At 42.6% G+C, this 22,656-nt stretch overlaps 1 protein-coding gene across 3 annotated transcripts in view; it reads left to right on the top strand.

Moving 5' to 3' along the window:
• LOC132028306 (chondroitin sulfate proteoglycan 4-like) overlaps positions 1-22,656 on the top strand; it is a 61,875-nt gene that overhangs the window by 17,043 nt on the left and 22,176 nt on the right. For 2 of the 3 annotated variants that reach the window (XM_059417118.1, XM_059417117.1), the window contains exons 4-7: positions 412-882; positions 5,219-5,395; positions 13,317-13,515; positions 16,919-17,050. In XM_059417118.1, the coding sequence (XP_059273101.1) occupies positions 412-882; positions 5,219-5,395; positions 13,317-13,515; positions 16,919-17,050 (979 nt within the window). The remainder of the gene's footprint in view (positions 1-411; positions 883-5,218; positions 5,396-13,316; positions 13,516-16,918; positions 17,051-22,656) is intronic. The other variant, XM_059417119.1, reaches the window with a different exon arrangement.

Genomic DNA, 22,656 nt, shown 5'->3' with positions numbered 1-22,656 from the left:
TGAGCTAACTAAAAGGGGAGAGAAGAAATTCCTCTAAAGTCTTTCAATTTAAGTGATTCAACTTCTGCTTCTTCAACCATCTTTTATTCCTTGTCCTTACACCATTTTATTTCTTTTAAGTCAGCTGGCTGAGTCCTGGGTGTCTTGCTGCTGTGAATGACGCCTTGTTAATGCACTAGTAGTGAGTCAAGTGTTGTAGACCATAACTTTTCTTTGCAACCACAGCTAAATGCAAATATTGACATGGTCACCAGAACAGACCCAGGCTTAAACTCTGTATCAACCCTGGTAGTAATTTAAGACATTTTTTGGCATTAACAGAGAACCATTTGGTTCATCAAGGATCTTGACTCTTGTGAGTACTGACCTGTTTTCCTTTCTGTGTCTGTGTATCGCATATATGAACTTCAGACTGTCCACGAAGATAATATTACTTCCGAGACAACGTTCATTGTCAGTGTTCCACCGATGCATGGATACCTCCAGAAATCTTTACCAGAAGAAGGCAGCTTCGGTGCCGATGCAAAGTCCTCTCTGATTTTTACACAACAGGAAATTGATGATGGGGCTATTCTTTATGTGCAGACAGCTCCTGACCAACAACACGACCGTTTTTTGCTCGATGTGGTGAATGATTTACAAGCTGTGAATGGAATTGAAATCTTAGTGGATATCGTCCCTAAGCGGATTCCTCTGGAGGTACAAAATTTCACAGTCCGAGAAGGAGGTTCCAAAGCACTTCTGGAAGACCATCTCAAAATCCCAAACAAATATTTTGAGGGAGTTGATTGTGAATTTGTTCTACTCAAACCACCAAAACATGGTTATGTTGAAAATTCTGATTTTCCAAGAGTACAGCTAATGAAGTTTACCAGGAAACAGGTAATAATTCTCAGTTAATACATTTGGGCATGTGGGATAAGAGAAAAAAATGCTATTCATTATTTAGATTAATGGACTCTCAGGAGTGAGGAGACTTGAAAGAATATCTAGTTTAACCTCCTAGCAGATGCTAGAAGCCCCTTCCATGGTAACCCCATAAAAAGGTTATCTAGCCATTGCTTCAGTGTATTCAGTGGTGGAAAACTCATTACTTCATGCAATGGGCACTTCCGGTTTAAAAATATTTCAATTGTTAGAAAGTTCTTTCAAACTCATTTAGTCCTGAAGTCTGCTGCTTAGACACTTCTCTAAGTCCTGACTCTGATAGCTCACAGCACAAGTCATACCTCCTTTCCTGAAATCTCTTAAATATTTGAAAGAAAAAGTTATCAAGTTCCCTTGGACTTTATCTTCTTTAGGTGAAACATCTTTAGGTTCTCCCACTTTGATTACTAAGTCAACACGTTTCTAGCTTGTGCCACCCTGGCTGCCCATTGCTGGAGGAGGTCCACACTGTCAGGCCCGCTCGAAGTGTTACACCTGGATAGTTAACGCAGACGCACTTTAGTCGTAAGTGGGTCTACTCATCTACTCATTCCATTATTCAGTTAACAGATGCTGACAGAGTGCGTACTCTGTGCCATGCCCTATGTAAGCGCAGTGAACAATGGCTGAATGGCCCAGTCCCCACAGTCAAGCAGCAGGATGCAACTTCCAGCCTGGCGTTCAGTGTAAAATAACTGCTCAACTCAGGGCTGCTGTCCTGTTTCTTTGCTTTGGGCTAGGTTGGTATTAGTGTGACACTTGGCTTTCTTATCATGAATAAAAGAATGATGTCCATTACTTTCTCAAGGTTGAAAGTAGCTTGCCACCATTTCCTGTGTAAGCTCCTGGGAATGTGCGTTCCTCAGGTTGGAAGCCATGAACACCGACCTGGCATCTCCAGGTACCTTTGTCCGGTTAGCTGTAAACCCATGTGGGCTGCTTTATTTTGCTTCTAAGGATTTCATCTTATCAACGGACTTGAACAGATTTGCTAAACCCTTCTGTTCAAGTTGCTGTGCAAGGAGCATAGTAAGGAGCCATACTCCTTGCCCGCAGGAGATGCTGGGGGATGGGGGCAATAGGCACACAAGCTTTGCTCTAACTCCAAGGGGCCGTCTGAGGCCTCGCACGGCCTTCTCACAGTGGCGCTAAGGAAGTGCATCTGACTCTAATTGAAGAGAATAGGGAAGACTTCACAGAGGGAATAACGCTTAAGCAAGACTTGAGGAAAGAAGGAAAGAGCAGGGAGGTAACAGAGGAGAAACAGGGAGCAACAACAAAAGAGCAACATGAGCAAAGGCAACAGCATGGCAAAGGATATGGAGGCATTAAAGTGAGTGGGTTGTGGAGGCCGGGAAATAGCCCACAAGACTTGCAGGTGGGCTCAGGAGCAGCAGAGAGAACTGAGGCCAGACTGGGGAAAGTCTTGAATTACACGTCAGGAGGGTTAGACTGAACCAGGAGGCATTAGGGAGCCGTGGGAAGAAGCAGAGAATCCTGAAGGCTGGAAATAACCTTGGAAATCAGTGCTTCTCTGATGGGGATCCGGGGACGGTGATCCTTTAGTGAATTCCTGTGGGTATCTCTTCATCATGTCTTCCTTCACAAAGGCGGGACAAACCATCCAAAATGACCACTCGCTCTGGTGCAAGTTGAATTTACTACCGTTTACCTCAGGGATGCTAAGTGAGAGACCAAGCACTAAATTTGAGTCCTGTCTTGGCCAGTTCATTAGGGATTGTGCTTTGTGAGAAGTGTGTGTTTAGAATAGTTGGTTGAAATCTCTATGTTAAGTATGTGTGTTCCCTCTAGGATCTATGGTATTGTGTAGCCTTGTTCACAGTCAAGGTCCAGGCTCTTCCAGATGACCCCTTCATGCTTTCTCTTCCTGTATGACTCTAAGGTCGCCAGGCTTTGCAACATCATGGTTCTCATGTAAAGCACCACCAACCCTTAACAGTTGGTGGCTATAGTGTTTAGTGGCTTGGAAGAGCACGTGGCCATGTTAGCTCTTCATTCATTCAGCAGATCGTTTCTGAGTGTCTGTTATGTGTCAGGCACGCCAGTTTTAGGTAGTGGGGATACAGGGTGAACAAACCCAGCATCACTCCATGCTGTAATGCCCTGGTAGGAGAAAGAAGGAGGCAGAGAGAGACAATAGAAAAATTAATTAAGTGGAATGGAAGGCATCTTGAGTGAAGATTAGTGTTATGGAGAAAAAGAAAGCAGGAAACGGAGCTGGGAAATGCTAGAGCCTTCAGTGTTGTGTATGTTTGGTTTCAGATCAAGTGGTCAGGGGAGGTCCCGTTGACAAGGCAGCATCTGAGCAGACGCCTGGAGGAGGGGATGGGTGGTTGAGCCAGGTGGACTCAGAGGGAGGGTATTTAGGCAGAGGGAAGAACGAGTGAACAGCTGGGTGGGGAGCAGCCAGGGGTTTAGTGGGGCTGGACCACAGGTGGGGGAGGGGAGACAGCTGAGAATGAGGTTAGGGAGGTCCAGCATGGGAGGGCCTTCTACTTCACTTTAACCCCGGGGCGGGGGGTGGGGGGGATGGGGAGCAAGGAGAGAGGGAGAAAGTGAGCAGAGGCACCACACTGCCCTGAACATGACTGGTGAGAGGGAACCAAACACTATTCAGTCTTCCAAGATTTTCTACAAGTTTATGATATCTTTTAATTTCAGGTCAGCATATATTTTTCTAGTGTTGGAAGTTGAGAAATAAGCGACCCCCGACCAAATCTTCTCTTTACTTTTACATTAATACATATTAAATGGCATATAACTTGGGGGCGTGCCACTCCTTTGAAGAAATGCTCTATTTCTCCAGGAAAGATACTGAGGAGGCAATCTGTCTTAAATCCTAGGTTCCTAAAGCGTTTTAAGTCCAAATTCTCTCACATTCTGATCAATGCCATCTTATGTGTTTGTTTTCAAGTAGCTTAAAACAGCGTGTTTCAGAACTTGTGGTCAGGCCTGCGGTCTGGAACTCCTCTGCCCACAGAACTCCAAAGAAATTCTCATAGCACCTGTAGACAAATGACCAAAACTTTCCCTTGAGACTCTTCCTGAACTTTTCAACTCTTGTCAGAAGCACCTCCGAGAGATCAAAAGTATTTGCTCAAAGGAAGTGCACCATAGGAACGGGCAAAGTTGAACTGTTAAAATTTCTGGCAGTATTTTATCAAAACAAACACAACCCCAGAGACTTATTCAGAAGTTCAGCTACTCCTGTTGGGCTTTGGAAGTTCTCTGCCATTTTGTGTTTGAGTCACAGACTCACTGAAGCCAACTTTCCTTCTAGCTTTGAAATTTTCTTCATCTCTAATTATGATCCTGTGTTCTTCAGTATTTTCCATCGGAGCCTTGAAGACATGAGAGGCATTCTGATCAAATTTGTGGTTATTACAAATCCAAGAGGAGTAATTAATTCATTTGATAACCATTTCAGAATGAAAATTAGAAAATGAAATCTAACAGGGATAAAAGTGAATGTTTTCATTTGTGTTATTACAGTAAGGAAAATCTGCCTTGATAGAAATTTGATTTTGATATATTTCCCTATATTCTGTTCACAGAAGATAGCTAGTTATATAGCTAGCTCGATAGCTAGTTATGGTCCACATCTGCTAAGACAGGCACCCAAAAAATGAGTGTGTTCTGAAGGAGGAACAGAACTAGGAGATTACATGTATAGTCTCTCATACAAAGAACAGTTAAAGGAATAAGGCATGCTTAGTTCAGAAAAGAGAAGTCTGGGGTAACTTAATAGTTGTTCTACTCCAGGTATCTCCAAACAACGAAATCTAACAAATGGGTAGAAGGGTAGGAGTTTTGGAGCCTAAACCTAGCATTCTGAATTGTCTAGCAAAGTAATCCACAACTCCAAATTAGTCACTGTAAGGAACCACATAGAGTCTGAATTTTAGTGGGTGCTGTTCCATGGAAAGGACAGCTGGATTGGATCACTTACCTAGAGCATATTTCTGTGTTAGAAATAGCCTTTGACTCTGGTCTCCTGATTAGCAGTCCAGTGCTCTCTTTCCTACACCGTCTGCTGCATTGTTCCATCTCTCTTTCACCTTTTTCCTAGGACCTGGCATCATGTCATGAAAACTAGCCCTCCCAACATAATTTACACTCAGAATCAGACCTCCTAGGATGAACCCATGCTCCTGTGTTGTAGAGAGACATAAAAATTGGGATTATAGTAATTGATTCATATTTTTATATTTTCGTATTTTTAAAAATCACATTTCAGTAAGTTGGCGATTTCTGTTGGTGGTGGTTATAGGTGGAAAATGAATTGATTTACTACATGCATGATGGTAGTGAGGAGCTTCTTGATGATTTCACCGTCTTGGCAAATAGCTCAGAACTTGGAAAACAGAGCTTGCCCCAAACTCTTTTTGTGACTGTGGAATCAGTAAATGATGAGGCTCCGGTAATAACAGCCAACAGAATCCTTCAGGTAGGTGCTCCGTGCTTTTTGATTTATCATAATAACATTGGGGCTACCCATTTGATTTTCTTTCGTATTGTTTCTAATGTTAAATAATATGACTCTGTATGTATGAATAACACATTCCTACTGGTTTTAAATAAATGGCAGTTCTTATGGGGACATTCTGTTGGGTAACCGTTGGGAGATGAGGAATCCCAATGAGTTACTGGCGTGTTGTCTCTCTTGAGTGGGTGTCATTTGCACTGTATTTCCCGAAGTACAGCCTTTTCTAGTTAGTTTGGGAAGGTGAGAATCACCTCCCTGTATTGGAAGTGTGACCTTGGGCAATTTATTTAGTCCTTCAGTGTGCTGTCATTGAGGTGGTGGGAAATAGAAGCAGAGTTGTGAGGAGTAAGAGAGAAAATGATGTAAAACTCTCCCACACTTCCTAACATGTGGTTGGGACTCAATAAATGGTAGCATTATTACTGAAAAACTCCAAGGCTTATAGCAGTATCAGGATTTTTAAAAAACCACTGTACAGTCATGTGAGGGTATTTTGCTGTTTCTGGGAACTTCCGTCACCCTTCACTTTTTCTGAGAATCCCCTGGGGGTGCTTCTTAGGCATTCACAGATAAACATGTTTTGGCAATCACATGATGTCCACCATTTGGCTCCTGTCCTGATCTGGGGCCCTGAAGCAATGTCATGGCTTCTATTGGCCACACAGAGGGCTTGATGCGTAGGGGTTCCTCTGGCTCTTATGGCACCATTTTCTCCCACACCAGCATACCGATGTCAATGCTGGTGAACCCATTTGTGTCAGTTTACACTCAAGTATCCCAAAGCTTTCACCCAGTAGATTGTCTTGGTCTTAAACCACTCCTTCTTACTGTCCCTTCTTCTAAAGACTTGGGCATGAATTTGTTCTGGCTTGGAGAAGAGTTGTAGCTATTATAATAGCAAATGCTCACAAAATAATTGCTAGCCATTATTACGTGCCAGGTATCACTCTAAGGGCTTATAGCTCACTGAGAGATGTGTTACCATTTCCTTCTTTGGACAGATGAGGAAATTGCCTAAGAGCTAAATGACAGGCGGAGGACAGAGTGGCAGCACACGAGCCCAGTGACTTGTCCAAGCCCCTTTTCAGGCTCTCTCCAGCAATGACTGACACATAATAAACAAGAAATACTTGCTGATTGGATGTGTAAATGAAAGTATAAACTCTCAGTTTCCCACCAATACTGGCCCATGTTTCAGAAACCAGGCTTTTGCCTTGGCTCTTTCTTTCTTTAGGAGAGCTGCATTTCTGGAAGAATCCTTGACCCTTCACACATTTCAGCCTCTAGGGGACACATTCATCGGGTATGCCCAGACACAGGAATCTGAAGGTGTTCACTTTGAAATTGGTTAAAAACAAATCTTTCCACACACAAAGTTTTTGACAACTTCAGCCTTGTTTACACCACTCATGAGGGTCACTAGCTAATAATAGATTCTTTAGAAGTCCAGAGGAAATTGGGTAGTCAGATGGTGGATAGGAATAGAGCTTACCAGGGGCTAACTTCCCTAGAAAATGTTATGTTGTTAAACATGGAAAGAGGCTGGGGTTTTTAAAAATCTGTTTTTATTTGCTCAATATAATTGGATTTAGGAATGGAATTTTTAGTGCTTTATGTTATTTTATGGCTCGGCTCATTTTTTGGCCTCTATGTGTTGAGTGAAAAACTAAGGGCAATGATACCTTCAGAACGTGTCACTTTATCCTGCGTTTACTCCACAGTCCTGGGAATTGGACGTTCTAGCTGGTCCCATTTGTAGGCCTTCCTCTGTTCTCACAGATTCTTGGGGTGTTTCCATCTCCTGAACTCATGCTTAGCAAAGCGATCTAAGCGCTGCATTGTTGGCTCGAGGGAGGGATCGTAGGTGTCCAGGATTATTAAGCACAGTTATAAAAGTTTATATTTTTATATTATTTTATATTATAGTTATAAAAGTTATATTATTATAGTTATTTTATATTATAGTTATAAAAGTTTACATTTATTATGTGCTTACGGAGTACAGTACTGGACATCTTCCGGAAGTGGTGTCATTTTCACAATCCTACAGAGCACCTGCTGTTACTGATGTCCTCTTCCTCATGGGAGGACTGAGGACCAGCGCGGCGCTAGGGGAAGGAGTGGAAAGTCTGGCTGTCTCACGACCATGCTCTGCCACTTTGCCTGCTACCTGTGATTGCCTCGAGCTCTCTCAGTGCATCCACGTGGTCAAGGGCTGTCTTCATTAGGAAGAAAAAAGCCCCAAAGCTGCAGGGCTTCTTGCTCCCGCTCACGTGGAATTCAGGGAGTAGGTCCACAGCAGTTGTACCGAACACCTACGTGTTCACCCAGGAACCTCAGCCGAGGATTTGGGTACTTTGCCCTGTGGTGCAAAACTGCAGGATGAGAAAGATCCAGGGGACAGACCTAAAATGTAGACCGATAATGGGAGAAAAGCAGGAGCCCGCTGCAGGTGAGGGAGACCAAGGAATAAAGCAGTGAATTCTTGGGCTTCCTCCTGGAAAGGAACTGAAGCCCTGTTGTGGGTTTGGCTTTCCGTTCTGAGGTACCGTTCGTTTTAAGAGTTGCCGTTCATTATAAGAGGCACCATCAACTTAATAATAGCTTTATTATATTGAAATATTCCTGTCAATTTAAGATCTTCAGAACATTAAATTGTGAGAGGAAGAATGTGTATATGCTAGCCTTTGTCTCCGTCTTCACTTTAAATTAAGGAAATACAGTCTCTGCCAAGAACCTTGAGCTTGCTCAGGCAGTTTGCTCCCACCCCTGCCCCCATCCTTGATTCCAGAGCGTTTCTCTCAAGAAAAAGGGAAGAGTCGCTGGAGGCAAGGGCCATTTCCTTTATTCTTATCTTCTTCCCTGGAAAACCTAGATCTGGTCCAGGAAGAGTACAACTTCCCAGTTTCAATGGATGTGGTCATTTGACTCTGGCTCTCTCTGAGTTATTCACTTATTTATCTGGTAAGAATCGCATTCTCTGCCTTAAAAGTTCTGGGTTAAAGTTCAAAAACAGAGTTCAAGGTTTATAAATTGCTCAACTTCAGCAAAATTTCTCTGAGCCTCCTCTTCCTTGACAGCAAAACCATGACTGAGTTGTGGATTAGTGCATATGTATGTAAAAATACATATATCTGGATTTATTACGAGGAACTGGCTTACATGATTATGGAGCTGGGCACGTTCCAAGATCTGTAGGCTTTGTCAGCAGGCTAGAGACCCAGGAGAGCCAAGGGCTGGGTTCCCATATGAAGGTCAACAAGAAGAGCTGATGTCCCAGGCAGTCAGACAGAAAAGAATTCTCTTTACTCACAGAAGGATCAGTTTTTGCGTTTTGTTATTCTACTTAAGTCTTCAACTGATTGTATGAGCCTCACTCACGTAAGGGAGAGTGATTCTGCTTTACTCCATCAACTGATTTAAATGTTAATCTCAGGGGCACTGGTGGCTCAGTGGGTTAAAGCCTCTGCCTTCATCTCAGGTCATGATCCCAGGACCCTGGGATCAAGCCCCGCATCGGGCTCTCTGCTCAGCCAGGAGCCTGCTTCCTCCTTCTCTCTGCCTGCTTCTCTGCCTACTGTGATCTCTGTCTGTCTGATAAATAAATAAAATCTTTAAAAAAAATAAAAAATAGATAAGTAAATAAAATATTTTAAATGTTAATCTCATCCAAAAACATTCTCCTGGAAATACCCAGAATAATGTTTAACCAAATATCTGGGTACCCTGCAGCTTAGTCAACTTGACACAAAATTAACCACCATAGTTGTGGGGTTTTATGCTGTCTTTGACTTTTCAAACAGAACATTCTCAAGACCTTCAGATTATCCTATATGACTACCCACACTCCTTACTTGTCATCAGAGCTTGGAGCAAGGGGCAAGAAGGGTTCTCTGTAGTCTACCTGGGAAAAGGAAGTAGGAGCCTAGTGGGCAGACCAGCTGATAGCATCTCAGACTCTGGATAGGAGTTTAAAGGCAGAAATCTGAACATTAACCATTCTGTCCCAGCATAACCTAACACTTGCTTCTCCTGACCTACTTTAAACATTTCTTTTAGCCACAGAACCTGTGGCTGGCTGGTCTCCAAAGTCATTCAGTGGTACAGAAAATCATTTCCGTCATGACAAACTGGAGTTAGGCATTGGGATTAGACCGACTCTGGTGAATCCTTTGCATTTTACTCTGAAATATATTCTACTGAGTACTTTTGTATTCAAGCATCACCAGAAATTTTGGTGCATACCTGATCAAATGTATTTGTGTCCACAAGGGGGCTTCATTTTCCTGTTTTTCAACTTTGGCTTTCAATACTGTACATTTTGTTTTGTTGTTGTCTTTTATACCAAAAATAGAATCATTTGTTTGTTTCTGACAAGCACTTGTCATCACTAAAAAGAGCGTTGAGAGCCAGGGACCGTGGACGAATTAAGGCAGCAAAGCCCGAGATTTTGACGGAAGGCTTAGAAGGGTCAGACAGTGGGATAGTAATTTTATAAACATTTCACATTCCTCATCTGAAACTCAAAACAAAGTTCTGTTTTTTTTAAACATTAGAATCATAATTAGGATTTTCCTGGATTATAATTAGGTTTCTCAATCCCATTGACCTTCCGTTTATAAGTTAAAGTTGAATTTTTAAAAATGTGTTCCAATTAAGGTGCTAATTTTTTTTCAGGTATGTATTCCTTAAACTGTTATGTCTCTTGGACTTTGGATCACTTGGAATTCCACATTCAAGTTTCAATCTTTGTTTTTCTTCTCCCCATCTACCTGAAATGGCTATGGCCAAGGACTTTGCTCTCAGTCAAGCCTCACCCAAAGAGTGGGGCTGTTACTTGAACTAAATCTGGTTGGAGTGGAAATAAAGACCTCAAGTTACTAGTTCTTGTTTTGAGTGGCAGGTTTTCCAGTTGTTTTGAAAGATAGTATATTCCAGAAGCAAGAAGGGGCAAAAGCAGAGTTGCATAGAGGAGTAGCTGCCGTGGAAAACATGCTTTATTCAGCTTTTGTGTGCACAGTGTTGGAAAAAATGAGCATCTCAGAGTCACGAGACAAGCATAGCAGTATGTTTCCGAATCAGCGTGAGTTCTTAAAGAAAGGAAAAAACCATACTCGGATGGATTTTAAAATATGAAAAGTGGAAAAGTAGAATTAGTGACCGTGGAATTTTGTTCAATAGTCCGATTATATATTTTATAAACACTGTAGACTTTCCATGGATTAACTGAAGACCAAAACCTTATGATTTGAACATTAGGTTGATGAGCATTTCTGGTAGCTGTTAAAGAATTGATGCCCTTAGAGTTTAGGGCTGAAAAATCCTCAGTGGCCATAGTCCAAAAGCCAAGATACAGGAACATCCATCGACAAAACCATCATGAAACAGATGAACTATCCCACCCCAAATTATGGAGAGGATTAAACAAAACCTACCGTGCATGTTCTAGAATGTTCCAATAATCATAATCATGACACCCCAAATGACTTTTAAGTAATGATTAAAAAAAATTAGATTAATCCTCAGAACTGAATCTGATGAAGAGGAGGGGATATCATAGAGCTAATATTTATTGAATTCTTACTATCTGCCAGGTGAAGCTTGTTCTAAGTACTTTAATATCTTAAATCACTCATTATATATAATAATTCTATCATTCCTAGTTTACTAATGAAGCAATTAAGGCACAGGGAAATTAAGACATGTGCGCAAGGTTACATAGCTAACGTGGCATGTTGTGCCACACATGAAAAGTTAGGAATCTTATATAATTTCTGATATTCCTTTCTTTAAATTCTGTTTAAATAGTTATTAGGAATAAGTGAGCAAGAATTAAGATATTTCATAAACTCCCTATACTACTAAAGAAAACAGTCTTTTAGATCAGAGAGGTAACTATTAAATCACTCAGGATTAAATTTTTAAATAGGTTGGTATCAAGCATAGAAGATGATAAGGTTCTAGTCAGAGAGCACAGAATGACATAAGCTTGAAAATATGCATGGTGTTTCTATAGGGAAGACATTTATAAATACAGATAGAAATGTGAAAATTTAGTGAGTGATAATGCCACCCATTTTTAGTGTTCGTGAAATGCCATGTGACTGCATGATTATAGAAACTCGAAAGAGCCTCCTTCTTTCAAATGGGATTTAGTGTCTAAGTACCTGTTTTCAGCTCAACATGTTCACAACTGAGCTCCTGATCTTACTTCAAGAACCCACCCCCTCCGCAGCTCTCCTCATTTCAACTGGTGGTAACCCCGTCTTTCTAGGTGTTGAGGTCCCCGCCATGAAGCCATTCTGCCCCCTTGCCTTCTTCCACGCCTCACCACATCTGATTCATCAGACCCCCCTGTTGGCTTCCCCTTCAACACACACCCAGAATTCGACCACGCCTTACCACCTCAACAACTTTGGGTCACTCTCTTCTCTCATCTCTCTCCAGGATTACTATAGTCACCTCCTAATCAGTGTCCCTGCTTCTTCTCCTGCCTTTCCATGATCTGTTCTTGACACAGAAGCCACAGGGTTCTGTTAAGACCAAGTTACTCCTCCCCAAAAGCCCCATGACGATGCCCCATTGCACTCAAGTAAAAGCCAAAGTTCTTACAGTGACCGTCAAGATCCTGCCGGATTTGCCCTTCTGTTACACTTTTGATGCATCTTCTTGCCTCCTCCTCTCACTTACTCTGTTCCTGCCATACTGACCTTCTTGCTGCCCTCAGGTGGATGAGGCCCGCTCCCACCTTAGGGCTTCTCCCTCTCCCTGCATGTTCTTCCCCAGATATACACATGGCTCCTCTTTTACCTCCTTCCAGGTTTTCTCAAATGAGCCTCTGATTTAACATTCGCCCACTCCTGAGCCCCTTGCTTGGCTTTATTTTAAATTTTTTCATGGTGCCCATGAACCTCTAACAGACTATAGTTCGTTCCTTTATTATGCCTCTTGTTTCTTCCCTGTAGTCCTTCATCCCTTTCTGTTGGAATGTAGGCTCCGTGAGGGTAGGACTCTGTTTTGTTCACTGATGGGTTGCAGGCATCCAGAACAGGCACCAGAACATAATAGATGCTCAATAAATGATGAATTGTGGAACTAGGATGTTTAGGCAAGTGAAATAGATTTTAAATGTAATTGGAAAACAGAGATTATTACTCAGAAATAGTTGTAGATGAGCTATCCACACAGGAGGCATTGCAATATTTAAGAGCTGATGAAATTATCCACTTCTTAAAATCCACCTTATGAGGTAGGGTCTACAATGATCTGAGACTCCATGGAGAATCTTAGCCTATGCTTCTATACTTAGCATATGCCAGGCATGCAAAAGGTGTTTAGTTACTACCAGCTTTTCTTGTTATTTTACTTTATATAAATAAATATTCACTTTAAATAATTAATTTTGAAGAAATAATTATGAATACTGTTTTTTATTGGGACCTTATAAACCTCAAAAGTTAAACAAACACTACAGCATGCCCCAAATTTCGTCTGGTATTTAATTCTGTGTCTGTTTTGAATTTACAATCTTCATGCTTTAGGGGCGCCTGGGTGGCTCAGTCGGTTGAGCCTCTACCTTTGGCTCAGGTCATGATCCCAGGGTCCTGGGATAGAGCCCTGCTTGAGCGGGGGAAGGGGGGGGGTCCCTGCTCAGCAGGGAGTCTGCTTCTCCCCCTGCTCATGCTCTCTCCTTCTCTCAAATAAATAGATAAGATCTTAAAAAAAAAAAAAAAAAAAGGACCTTCATGCTTTAAAAGCTCTAACGAATTGCTTTAGTTTCTAAATCTTTGTGCAAGAGGCCAGAGTAGCATAGTATCCGGTTTACTTATGTGATATGATCGGAAGTGGTCTTTGCAAGATCTATGCTTCTCTTCTTTTTAAGGTATGGGCAAATTCTGTAACTGAGATTACCAGGAGTGTCCTCTGTGCGGAAGACGAGGACTCCTCCCCGCAGGACCTCACCTATTGGGTTACTCCACCCAGCAACGGGCATTTGGCTCTCCAGTCCTTTCCCGACCGAAGCATCCAGAACTTCACCCAGGCTCAGATCAACAAGGGCCAGCTAGTGTTTGTACACACAGGTATGTCATAGAGAAAAGTAATGCAAAACTAAAATGTGTTTCAACCAGAGGTTAACATGATAGTCAAACCTAGTAGTTGCGACTGAAAACCACAAGTCATCTAAAGACTTCCTGGGGTCTGTAATTTCTTTTTAAGTGGCACGTTGTAGTAAGGCTAATGATAGCAAACATCAGAGAGTACCTATAACTCACACTTGGCTTACTCACATGGTCGTGTAAGGTCTAGGCTCAAATAGAACATTCCCAAGAGCCTTTTCCTGACCACCCATTAAAATAGCATCTCTTCTCTGTCCCTCTCCATCCCTTCCTGACTTCCTGCCACTGTAACTTAGACTGCTTTGTTTGTTTGTTTGCTGTCTGTCTTCTATACCAGAGGGTACAAGAGCAGGATCTTTGTTTTCTTTGCTCTAAGGTTCTCAGCACCTCAAAAAGTGAGGAGAACAAGCAGGTGCTCAATAAAAATGTGTTGAAAGAAGTGAAATAATATTGAATATCTTTTATGAGCCAGGTCGTGTTCCAGACGCGAGGGAGACTTTAGTGTTCTTAAACATAGTTGTTAACAAAACATAGTTGTTAAATAAATAAACACATGAATAAACTAATGAATGAAGATAGCTGTAATCCTAAGAGACCCGGACATTAAAAGGCTTTTTTTCTTCCGTCTGTTAATCAGTAATTTTGTAAATCTGAGGAAGGGGTGATCCAGTTTGGCTTTGTTTCCAGGCTGCCCCTGTCACCGGATGGAGGGGGGAAGGAGCCCACTCCCCCAGCTGCCGAGGGAATGGGGGCGGGGGCCGTGAGCCAGGGAGCATGATGGGAAAGTTACCAGTCAGAGCTGGCTCAGCCATTTTTATGAACTTCTTGGAAAAATGTTCTCAAGAAAATAAAGACTAAAAAATCTTCTAAATTCAGATGTAGTGATTTCCTGATTATCTTTGCAGCTCGTACAAAGAATCCCCAAATAATCTGAAGATAATTTACTATGTGAATGCTCTCAACTAGTAGTTCTAAGCCTGTAGCCCGGGAACCCGTGGGGTTAATTTTATTGTGATGAGATACTAAATCTCCCCACATAGGAACCAAAGTCTTGTCTCTAAACTGGGTGATCTTTTCCATGTAGGTATGTTCTCATTTTTTAAATGTATACCAATGAGCTGACTAATAAAATACGATTCATTTAAAAAGATACTGAAGTAATAGGAAATTTCCTCCAATTTTGTGTGGTTTTGATTATTAGATACCAACAATCCAAGTCTTTTTAGATGAGGGCCTAGTAAGGCTATTTATTTATTTTTTTTTTAAGAATTATCAAAATGGAGAGAATGGCTCTGGAGACTCCCCCAAGGGAAGTTCCAGATTTCTACAGCAATGCAGTTTGCAAGGAAAAGGAATCCTTGAGTCTCTGGCTATCCCTGGTGCTACAGGTGGCTCAGTCACGAGACCCATTTCATTTACTCTGCACAAGTCCTCTGATCCATGTGGAGTAGTGACCCCATTTTAAAGATGAAGAAACTGAGGCTCAGAACGAAGTAAGCTGCACTGATCCTGAAGCTGTGCTTTCTCCGCCAGCCGCCCCCACTGAAGGACAGGGCAGGTTAAAGAAGCGCACTTGCTATTTGTAGGACTAAAATGAAAATTAGCTCTCTGGATTTATTTATTTGTCCACTACCAGATCCATGTTCACTTTTGGCTGGTAGAGGAAATAATTTCTCCTAAAAAAAAAAAAAAAAAAAAAGGCAGGAAGGCGAGTTAAAGGTAACTCTCTTTGAGAATCAATCCATTACATTCTCTAACTGACTACCGAGGCCGTAATGGCCCGCAAAGTGGCTGGAGCCCCGAGCAGACCAGGCTGTTGCTGAGACCAGTTGGTTCTCCTGCTCCATCTGTCCATCATCAGCCCCAAACAAAGGCTTTGGTTTCGTTAGTCTCTCTTAGCATTTATATTTGCCAAGTGCTCTACCACTCATCTAACTCATTTTTCAGATAACAACCTAAGAAGGTTGATAAAACCAAGATGTGGGAGGCTGTGTCCTTTAAGGCTGCCCTTTGCAAAGTACTGTCGGAAAGATCTGGGGTTACGCAACAGAAAATCTACAGGTCTCCCCTCCTTTCGTGTTTCCCTCCTTTGCTCTCTAAGGTCATAGTCAGTGTGATAAGTTAGGGCTTTCCCAGGATGCTATTCTAGTACGTATTTTGATAGGGTCCCTTTTGATTCCGTTTCCACATTGTTTCTGGATTCGTGAAATGTGGAAAGTGCCGAGGGGCAGAAAGCATTCTCTTCCTCATCTCATATTTCATTAAATGCAACTTCAGAGTGCTACTTCTAGTAAAAGCAAGCAAACCAACAAAATTTGATCGTGGGTCCCCTGTTCGAAATTAGGCTGACTCCCAATTTTCTCTCTCTCTCTTTTTAAAAACGATGACTCTTGAGTGTATTGGGAAATTTTTTAAAAGTCTGTAGCATTTGTTTGTGAAGACTCAGAAACTCAAGAGGCTGTCAAGCCATCGACCAGCCCTTTATTAAATTGCGTTATCAAGGCAGTACTTGTACATAATTGCAGAGTCTGACCCTGCCTTCTTTGTTCCTTGCCACATGTCCCTGAGGGCAACAAAGAGGACATTTCTACCCATTACATGATGCAAAGACCTGGGGGCCTCCAGATTTACTGCTGGCTGAACATTTTCAAAGGGGGATGGGAATGCGAACATCAGGCTGTCTACATTGGGAGCTCGCCTGGTGCTTTGTGAGTCAGACTGGTAAAGCTCTCCTGGGAATGGGATCGATAGGGGGCCTGTCTCAATTTCTCACACATGCATACGTTCATTTATAACTTTATTGATACCACTAACCCTTTGACAGAAGTGTGGGGGTACAGTTCTCTTCCTGCTGGAGTTTAACAAGAGCCGGCCTGGATCTTTCCCCGCTCTTTACCACCTTAGCAGAAAAGAGCTAGTTCGAGATCAGTGAATAATTAGAAATTATTTGGAGGGAGGGGCTAAGTGTTATTTTCTTCCCCCTAGTTTTGATTTTTGGCATATCAGAATTTTAGAAATTGCTTGTGTGTGTGTGTACACATGAACATGACATGCATGTATTCCAAAATAATAAAATGCAGGTGGTGAATATGTTTAAAAAGATTTTTTTTTTTTTTAAATTTCTTGGAGGTCACACTTTCTTCTATTAAGTCATGGGGAAGGGGCAAGGGGGACGGGTAAGTATGGATTTTAGACCTTTATTAATGTTCTTCTAGCATCACATTTTGGCAGTATTTGATTTGGGGAGTTCAGTGACTCTATTAACACTTTCTCTAGTTGATAGGGGTTGCTTTGCGGGAGAGAGGGTGAAAGTGGATCGCTTTTGCCCAACACCCAGAGTGACCAGAATGTAATTCTTCTTTTGAAGGACCCATGTCAGGAGGCTTTAATTTTCAAGTTACCGATGGTTTGAACTTTGCACCTCGACAGATTTTTAGCATCACCGCTCGAACCCTGACCCTTAGCTTAGAAGTAAACCGAGGACTGAGCATCTTTCCAGGTAAGATTTTATTTTCTTAATTTTTACCTATTTATTGGAGAGAGAGAGTGAGCGTATGGGAGGACGGAAGCAGGAGGAGCAGCAGAAGGAGAGGGAGAAGCAGACTCCCCGCTGAGCAGGGAGCCCGACACAGGGCTGGATCCCAGGACTGTGAGATCATGCCTCTGAGCCAAAGGCAGACACTTAATCAACTGAGTCACCCAGGCGTCCCTCCAGGTAAGATCTTCACTTGAGAGCATCTGGGGTGAAGTGGTTTTCAGTTTATTTAGAAAGCGCTCCCTGCGTGGTTAAATAGTGTCATCATTTACCTTACAGTGATACCAAGAACAGTTACAAAGGTCCTGAAAGACTCCTCTCTTTGCAGGCACATGGCAAACGCAAGGCTGTCTCTCTCCACCCCCTGTCTCTTTCCCCTCCCTCATTAGGCAGAGAGGGTGTGCTGGCGCTGGCCAAGGGCCATGGGAAGGGAGACCTATGATCCACATTCCCCTACTCTCTCCTTAGGGTCCTTGATGAAGCAAGGAGAGCCAGGCTCTGTGGTGATCATCGAGATCTTGAATTTTCTTTTTCTAAATATAGAAACCATGTGCGCATCAGGGATTTCACTGAGTGCTGGCTTCAGGGGCCTGAAGCCTCTGGATTGCTGTTTGCCCAGAATCTCAGCTTAGTGAGATGGAAAAATCAAAGTGAGCCTCTGGCTGAATGCCCTTGCAGCAGGGATAGGGAAAGACTTAGCCCCTGGCAGGGGGAATGAAAAAAGAAAAAACTCTTAAACTTGTTATTTTTTTAAAAATGCAGTAAGATAGATTGAATAGAAAAACGATAAAATTTATACTACAGTAAAAAACAAAAACAAAAAACAAAAACCTGGGGTGCCTGGGTGGTTCAATGGGTTAAGCCTCTACCTCCAGCTCAGGTCATGATCCCAAGGTCCTGGGATAGAGCCCCAAATTGGGCTCTCTGCTCAGCAGGGAGTCTGCTTCCCCTCTCTCTCTGCCTGCCTCTCTGCCTGCTTGTGATCTCTCTCTCTCTCTGTCAAATAAATAAATAAATCTTAAAAAAAAAAAAGAAAAACCAAAAAACTCTTACACAGTCACTTGTGTACTTGATACGTGTTACCAGTCAAACAGAGATGGAGAAAGATGGTAATCACTTTATCCATTATGATTATTCCATGGTCGTTCTAACCCAGTTGTTCTCAACCAGGAAGCTTCCAAAAACAGCTGCATCCTGGCCCCAACTTACCCCAGTTTAACGGGGAGTCCCTGCTGTTGGGCCTGGCCATCATATTTTTTTGAGTTCCAGGTGGTTCGGAAGTATAGCCAGAATTGAGGTCCGCAGGGCTGGGCACGGACGGTACTAGTCTTTTACTCCTTACACGCACATGAGGTAGGTGATACATTTACAGGAAGCTGGTGGGATTTGTGGCTTAGAGAGATGATGTCATTCAGCTGTGCAACCGGTAAATGGCGCATAAGGCTCACATCCTTCTAAGGTAGACCTGGAGAAACATCACTGTAACTTCAGCAGAAACACAGTGTCTGAGGAGAAATGTTGCAATTTTTAGTTGCCTGAAGCGCTTGAGCTCATGAAAAGAAATCTTATTAAAATCCAATTAAAGATACGTTAACACAGATTTTTCTATTCCAAAATCTTTTTATATTCTATAATTTTTCTCTGGGAATAACTGTGATGTGTCTATCGATTTTTTTCCCAAGGCAACGAGGGTGCCATTTAGTGTTTAAAAATAAGCAAACTACTACACCCCAGTCTTCTGAAAAAGGCAGTAATCTACCAGAAAAAAGAAAAAAAGTGTTCTAAAATCAAAGTAAATCTGCAAAAGATGAAACACTTTTCATCTCTTCTGGCTCAAGTCTGGTTTCGTAACTGATGACGGTTGTGTCAGATTAAAGGAGAGTTATAGCCACTACAGTTTAGGAAGTTCTGTGTTTCTGGCACCTGTTTCACTGAACATTAGTTCAGCAAGAAAAATATATGAAAGGGGCCCAGATTCCCTTGTCACCTTTGTGGAATTATGCAAAACACATCATTTTCCTAGCCCTCTGTCTAATATTTGGACCCAGCCCCGAGTGAGCGGCAACTTTCTCCAAGCTTCCCCCAAGCTAGCACCTGTGGTCTGTTATTCTTGGTTTCTGAGTTACCCTCCCTTCCCTGGCTGTGACTTGTTTCCAGCCCCGGCTCGTGGCCAGTGGGAGGGAGGTTGGATTTTCATGGGCACCTCCATTAAGTGGCTGTTACGTTTGATAAAATCTCCACCAGAGTGGAGGTTGGAATGATGACTGCAGTCACAGATTTTTGAGTTGGAATGGACCTTATGGGTCAGTGGATCCAGTTGTCGTTGAGGCTTTTCCTAGCTTCATGTCCCAAGTGGTGCAGGCCCACTCGGTTCTGCCTCGGAAGTCCCTGGCGTGGCTGTGGCTCCGATGACCGCATCCCCTCCTCTCTCTAGGGACACAAGTGAGCCTTGCTCAGCTGGCTTCTACAGTGGCCGCCCAAGGATGTTGGTCCCTGCGGCTGTGTGAAGTTGTGGGGGGATGATGACAGATGCCGTACTCCCCCTCCTCCCTGAGGACTGCCCCCTCCCATCATGGCGGGTCCTGCAGGGAGCAGGCTCTGAGTGATTTCTGCCTCGATCATCCATTCGGCAGAGCTTTGACTGAGAGGAGTGGGGGTCTCTGTACTCCCCTCCCTCTGTGACTGCAGGTGTCAGCTGTCAGGTCCGGCTGCTCTTGTCGGACTCTAGTTGACCTATATGTTCTGAAATATCAGGGAAATCGTATTCCTTTTTATAGAACAATAGATTTTATAAAACCATAATAGCAGGAAATCTATTCCTGTTCTAGAATGGACATCCAGATGCTATTCATACCCTGTGCTTCTGCTGTGTTTTACATTTGCGCCTACCGCACTGGATTGTATGAGGGATTTCAAGGAAATAACGTATATAAGAGTAAGTTGCATCGCCTCTGTTTGAGAATGATGCAAAATTGATAGAAAACCCTGGGGCTCAGGCGGTTACAAAGCATATAACTAACAGGAATCATAAGCCCCAAGAGCAAGTGCCAACTCCAACCCCAAATCTGGTGCTGGAATCACGGCAGCTTCTCTCCTTTCCGGGCGTGCCTGTGTTCCAGGCCCGTCTCAATTTTTAGAATACTCGTTCTCAGGGAATGCAGTCATCATAGAGGCTTTTTATTTTGTCTCCTTGATCTTATTGATGGATGGTTATACACAACCAGGAAAATACGCATAGTGATTTAATCAACAGCAATGATGACGTAGACATTTTGTGTGTTTCACTCTCTTGGAGTAGGAAAATCTTGCAACCCGGCATCAGTCAACATTTGTTTTCACTCACACTGATCCCGTACCAGTTGGATTCTCTCCAGCCGCCCGGCAGACTTTGGCCAGACTGTTTTGACTTCCTTGTGGACTTAGTCTTAAAAAGTGGCCCTGACTTGAGACCTGTAAGGATTTTGTAGAGTGAGCCAAAATACTTATAAGAATACTTAACGGGTGAATATTTTGAGGTTAACATAGCTTCTGAGCCCTGCCATATTTGAAAGTCATTTTGTAACTCCGTTATTTTAAAGTAAGGAGGATTGCAGTTCTAAATGAACTCTGTGTGTGCACAGAGAGAAAATGGCTACTTAATGTGTATTTTCATTATTTTGCATATAGATGTGTGTACATAAACACACACACACATGAATGCACGGACATTCTATTTCTTCTTGCAAAATTTATTTCCCGGAAAGTTTTATAACCGGGTTTTCACCTTGAATGCTACCATGAAATGCATTTGTTTGTTTACCCTTAGTTGTGACATGTTAGAACATGTTGTGGCCTTGGGACCCAGTTTTTGTACAGATCCAAACGGTGCTTGGCTCTTTTACAAAGAGTGTTGAGGAGGGGTTGACCTTGAGAGTTTTGTCAAACTGGTCTAGAAAATAAGCTGACTGGTGAAGGGTATCCATAGCAGACTGTGTCCCTTCAATCCCCCTGGGGTTCGAGCACGCTACAGAGGGAATCACATCTCACTGATGGGCCATCTGTCCTTTGTGGGAATGGAGGGAGAGAAGAAAGCAGAAGGAAATCACAGTGTGTTGCTCAAGTTTAAAGCAGAGATTTGTAAAACCTTTTAGTTCGTTAATCTTGCAACACTGATTTGAATATTGCAAGACTTAGTGGGAGATAATTAAGAGCTCTAAGAAAAGATTGTCAAGCCTTAAGGGAAAAAAATGAAAGGCTTACTAATTGAGGAAATAGGAGACTTACCCTCTAGAGTACACTAACCATCCAAAACATATGCTAGGGGTCCAGTGAGTGGAATAGACTTGGTGAGCTGTACGTGTTCACAGGAGGGAAATTCCCCATAGACTGGAATAGTCAGGGAGCGCTGCTTGGCAAGGTAGTTCCTGAGCTGCCCATGCAGAGTGAGTAGCATTGCAATGAATGGCAACAAAGAGGGGAGCATACCAGAGGGCACAGGATGGCTGCAGAGGTGAAGACTAGGGAAGAGGCATGGTAGCATGTTCAGAAGGTGGAAAGGAGAATCTGTTGGGTTTGTTGAATGATTCATCCCATTTTCTAACTCAGTTATCATTCCAGCACTGATCTTAAAGTTGTACGGTGTAGACGATATAGTGTCAACTTTAAAAATACCCATTTTGAGGGGCATCTGGGTGGCTCAGTCAGTTAAGGACTGCCTTCGGTTCAGGTCATGATCCCAGGTCCTGGGATCAAGTCCCACATGGGGCTCCCTGCTCAGCGGCGAGCCTGCTTCTCCCTCTCCTTTCTGACTCATGCTCTCCCTCACTATCTCTGTTGCTATCTCTTCTCTCTCAAATAAATAAATAAAATCTTAAAAAAAAAATAAAAACAAAAATGCTCATTTTGGAGTCAGTGAGACCTACATTTGACCATTAGGCGAATCATTTAACCTCTCAGAGACTTGTTATCCCTTCTTAGTGAGGAAACAAATCTGTATTTCTTAGGATTATCAAGTATCCAAAAGGAATGGCAAGACTGTCCATGCTCCTTCCTAGTATATCTCTATTCCTTCTTACGGCTTGTCTCGTACGAGATACTTGATAATGTCTGTTGAAGAAATGAGCAAGGCCCTCTGGTTTGGTGACCATGATGGAGGTGGTTGCTTTTCATGAAACAAACACAAGAGGAGATAAGTATGTTTGAGAAATGTTGGATTTCAAAGAAGAATAAGGTAGATTTCTTTACCCCGAGACTTAGTCTTTAACATGCTGATTGGCTTCTCAAATCTCGAAGAGGTGCATATAGAGCGAGGACTTGACAAACACATATGGTTATGAGCCTTTTTATTACCACACTCCTTGTAGGATGGTTACTTTATGGAGTGTTCAGTTGGGTGGCACCTGAGAGAAATCCTTCCTAAATTAATTGCCTGGAGATTACTGATGAAACTATCAATGCTCGGATAAAATGAGGTGGGTTGGGGGGGAAATGAGGTTTGGCTTTTGAGGTTTGGCTTTCTGTGAACTGGGCTGAACCTTAGAAGTCTGTGAACTGGGCTGAATGCTAGAAGACGTTCATCCGGCCATTACAAC

Source organism: Mustela nigripes, chromosome 12, assembly GCF_022355385.1.
Source record: "Mustela nigripes isolate SB6536 chromosome 12, MUSNIG.SB6536, whole genome shotgun sequence".
NCBI lineage: Eukaryota > Metazoa > Chordata > Mammalia > Carnivora > Mustelidae > Mustela > Mustela nigripes.
This window is presented reverse-complemented; position numbering and strand designations above follow the sequence as displayed.